The sequence below is a fragment of the Syzygium oleosum genome, unplaced genomic scaffold (genome assembly GCF_021117445.2).
Source record: "Syzygium oleosum isolate NSW1041296 unplaced genomic scaffold, Sole_v2.1 Sole_v2.06, whole genome shotgun sequence".
Taxonomy (NCBI): Eukaryota; Viridiplantae; Streptophyta; class Magnoliopsida; order Myrtales; family Myrtaceae; genus Syzygium; species Syzygium oleosum.
The window spans coordinates 12,689,535-12,694,070 of NW_026607490.1; the positions used below are offsets into that span (position 1 = coordinate 12,689,535).

At 49.6% G+C, this 4,536-nt stretch overlaps 1 protein-coding gene across 1 annotated transcript; it reads left to right on the forward strand.

The window, feature by feature from the left end:
* Positions 1-2,847: 2,847 nt before the first annotated feature.
* LOC115682831 (RING-H2 finger protein ATL2-like) lies at positions 2,848-4,333 on the forward strand. Its single transcript, XM_030607186.2, has one exon. It carries the CDS (start codon positions 2,894-2,896, stop codon positions 3,854-3,856), a length of 963 nt encoding a protein of 320 aa, XP_030463046.1. The 5' UTR covers positions 2,848-2,893; the 3' UTR covers positions 3,857-4,333.
* The last annotated feature ends 203 nt before the right edge of the window (positions 4,334-4,536 follow it).

Consider the following 4,536-nt stretch of genomic DNA (forward strand, 5'->3'; position numbering starts at 1 on the left):
CTCAATTTCCTTTTCCCTTTCTAAACTTATCGTAAGATGGTGACTTGCATGAACGGCATGATGCTGCTACCTTTTGCCGATCACCTGCGCTGTTCACTAGAATCAGGTAATCGTGAGCAGGGGTACGCAACCAGGCCGGTTCGGCCTAGGAATCTGCGCGGTCTATCTGGTCCTAGGGAGAGAAACTGTGAATTCACCAATCATCTAAAGAACTCAGGACCAACCTGCCGGTTCGGGTCGGAATCAATACCCACAACATCGGTTCCACGTTCCGCCTCAAACGACAACCGTTTTTGCCCTCAATCGCAAGAACAGCCCATGTTGCTGCCAATCAACAGATCGTTTTGAGGATGGGTTACAAACGTGGGGTTTGGGTATGGGTTTGGTTTTGGGTTTGGGTTTGGTTGACTCACTCCAAGAACTCCTTGCCCACAAGTCAAGTGAAGGAAAGAATGGTGCAGGTAAGGGTGACGACCAAAAGAAGAACAGTGACCCAAAGAAATCCAAAAGCCTAAAACCGTGTCGGACAACAGTGACGAAGAGGGAGGGAGCAGCGTGAGTGGAATATCCTGCTGTGGCATTATTAAAGATTAGGTGGGTCTTCGTCTACTTCAATTTTTGCGCGTCGTATTGTTGGTTTCCTAAGATTGTTACCCTGCATTTTCTATGCTTTGGCTGACTCTTGACTCTAATAATCTCTGCATACTTTATTCTAACACTATAACCACGTTCGATGGACTCGTTGTGTGGTCAATAATAAGACTGATCACATGAAACTTGCTGTTTAGTGCTGGACATAGTACCCGATAGTGGTTTTTTTTTTATCTAGCTCGAAGGTCGTTGCGTCCAATTAGGGAGTTCGGGTCGCGCGATGCGATAGGGTCGTAGTCAGAAACGATCAAAAACACTGTCGATGCAGACCAGAGGTGGACTCAAGTCAACAGGGTAGGTGGGTCGGCGATGGCGGGTACCGTCGGTCTCCAATCATAAGCTCTGTGTTGATTGCGATTTCGGGAGTCGCATGCCTTCGTTTCGTCGTGTTCCAATCACGCGGTAAGTCCCTAGAGTTCGACACCTTTTTCTCTCTTTTGGATGCAGAAGTTTTGGGGATAATCGTCCGAAAAGTCCTAAACCTATTGTACGGCAGGCCAATTCAATCTTAAACATTTTAATTATGCCAATTTAGTCATAAACATTTTGACAATTTGCCGATTTAATTCTAAACCTTTTGAAGATTTTCGAATTTAGTCTTAAGTCTAGTATTTTGGACATTTGGCCAAAATGACTACATTGGCAAATTGTCAAAAGGATTATGACTAAATTGGCAAATCATCAAAATATTTAGGATCAAATTGGTACAATCAAAAGGTTTAAGACCGAATTGGTCCCTGCATGATTAGTTTAGAACTTTCTGGACAAAAATTTTCCTCGAAAGTTTGCGATACCCCGATTACTTAAAACGAAAATCTCTTAATTTTAGGGATTGGGAATTCCGGAATCAATCGATCCCACACGGATCAATATCTTCTGCCATATATTTTTGCCCCTTTTCTCCGCTATTTGTCACTTTGAATCTCTTTTGGGTGCTTTGTCGGTGAGGGAACGACGAAGACCCGGAAGACTTTGTACCACCAATGCAAAGACGTGCTGCGCAAGAAAACGCAATTTCACACGTCCAGCACACAGTTTTTATCTTATTTGCCCACTTGGTGAGTCAATGCATACGAATCACTCGGTCACTTCTTTTTCTTTAATTTTTTTTATTTTCGGTGGGTTTCCTCGAGTGAGATCCCTCGGAAAAATTGCTTTTTTTTTTTTTAATAATTTACTCATCTCGTTTCTCATTTTTTAAAGAGTTAATATCACGAAAAATCTCGAACTAATATAATTATGACAAATTTACCCCAAATTAATATTTTGACAACCAAAAATCCTAACTGATAAACGTGTGATAAATTTGCGCCGAATTAATTTTTTAACACAAAAAACTTCAAATTGATACATTTGTAACAAATTTACCCCCCACTAAATTGAATTAATATAAAAAAAAATAAAAAATTAGTACACCTGCGATGAACAGAGGGTAAAATCCCAAACTACTATATTCGTTAACTGTCATGTGTCATTTAACCAAACAATTTGACAGTAAAATTTAACGGAAACTAACGGAGGGTAAATTTATCATTGGTATATCAGTTTGGGGTTTTTGGTTATCAAAAAATTAGTTTGGGGTAAATTTATTACAGGTGTACCAGTTTGGGATTTTTCGTGTTAATAACCCTTCTTTAAATTAATTTCTACGTTCCAGCGCCGCTCCAATTATGACGCCGAATTTAAATTAATTAATTTCGAGGTGGCAAATTAAACAATTGCGTGTCGCTTCCACGGCTCCGAAAAACGCAATCGCCGTTCCGACGCGCCGGTCAATCCCAATCCCCCCGCGTCGAATCTTTCATAATCCTCCAAGAATCCCCCCGGTGCCCTTTTGCTCAACACCCGACGCCGTTTTGCTTTGACGGGGACATTTTGCCCGGACCCGGACCCGGACTCGGACTCTGGGTCGGTCTCGGATAGGAACGGGGAAGGGGTGGGGGGCAACACGGTAAATTTCGCGGAACCCGAGGATCCCGCGTCAACCGTGGCGTCTCAAGAGGGACCGCGGAAAGCCCTGTGGGGAGCTCGTCCTCTTCTTCTTCTTCTTCCTCCGAAACCTTCACGAACTTTCCCCATCTCTCTCTCTCTCTCTCTCTCTCTCTCTCTCTCATCCTCCTACTATAATCCTCCTCGTCCCCCCAGTGCAGGCACACACACACACCGGCACAGACCAACTTCCGCTCTCTCTCTCTCTCTCTCTCTCTCTATCTGTAAACGACTGGTTGGTGACTGCAACGCCATGTCCGACGGCGGCTACGACGGCGGAGAGGGGGGCGACGGCTACTCCAGCCACTACGCGCCGCAGAGGTCCTACGCCCTCAGCGGCAGGATCATGCTCGCCGCCATCATCGTCCTCTTCTTCGTCGTCGTCATCATGATCTCCCTCCACCTCTACGCCCGCTGGTTCCTCCTCCGCCGCCGCCAGCGCCGCCTCTTCCTCCGCCGCAACCGCCTCAACCGCCGCACCCACATCGTCCTCTACTCCGACTTCGCCGCCCCCTCCTCCTCCGCCTCCCGCGGCCTCGACCCCTCCGTCCTCAAGTCCCTCCCCGTCTTCACCTTCTCCTCCGGCTCCGCCGCCGCCCCCGGGGCCATCGGCGGCGGCGGCGAGGGGGCGCCGGCGGAGTGCGCCGTGTGCCTGTCGGAGTTCGAGGACGGCGAGGCGGCGCGGCTGCTCCCCAAGTGCAAGCACTTGTTCCACGTCGACTGCATCGACATGTGGTTCCACTCTCACTCCACCTGCCCCCTCTGCCGCTCTCCGGTCGAGCCGGTCGCCGAGGAATTCGTCGCCGTCGCCGTCGCTGGGCTCGACCGGGCCGAGGCCGGCACGAGCTCGGGCCTGTGCTCCTCGTGCCAGCACGAGGAGTTGCCGGGGACGGCGGCGGCTTCCTCCTCGTCGGCGCATGCCCCGCCCCTCTCCGGGCGGAGGAAGCCGCCGGAGCTGGCCGGATTCTCCATCGAGGTGCCACGGTGGGCCCGTCCAGAGGACGAGCCGAGGTGCGACACGCCGGCGAGCCGGCTCAGGTCGCCGGTGAGCCGGATGCTGTCGTTCACGAGGATCCTAAGCAGGGAGAGGTTTGGGGGGATCCTCTCGCCGTCGGCGGCGGCGGGGACGAGCTCGGCGAGTTGCGGGCCTCCGGCGAGCGAGGCGGACGTGGAGCGAGGATTGTCGACGGCGGGGAGAGGTGGCGAGGCTCAGTAAAAGCCCGGCGCCGTACGGTGCTGACGTGGCGATATTCTGCCGTATGGGAAAGAAGGAAAAAAAAGAAAGAAAGGCATTCGGCGTTCGGCGTTTAGCGTGTCAGAGAGTCAAAAAAGCTCGAAGGCGTAGGTTGGACTCCCCGTCGGTCGGACCAAGCCGCGGACACGTGGCAGTCTGGCGAGGGCTCGTGGGTTGCTCGCATTCGCAGCCCTTTGTTGACCACCACCCTCGAAAGAAGTTTGACCTGTGCATAGAGAATCGGATTTATTCAGAAGTTTATTTTGTTCATTTAATCTTCGCTTTTCTGTTTTTATTTTTAGGCTTGGGAATTAGTTCATTTCATTCGAGTGGGGGGTAATTTATTTTGTCAAAACATTGTTGCATCCTCCGCAAATTGGCAAGTTATAGAAAAAAATATATACTTATATATTTTATCAATCTCATGATGCGTTTGTTGATGCAAATTTTAATTCCTAATTATTGGTGGGACTAAGATTAGCTACTACCTTGGCTCTGATTAATTAATCAAGTGTTAGCCTACTTTTGCACCATGTATGATGTTATCTCTCCACGGACACGGTTAAAGACATCCCACGCAACCGAGCCATCGTCACGATACCGACCTCACGGTGATAGCCCGACCTCACTGTCGACGCCCTCGTCGCTCTTTGCCCTTTTCC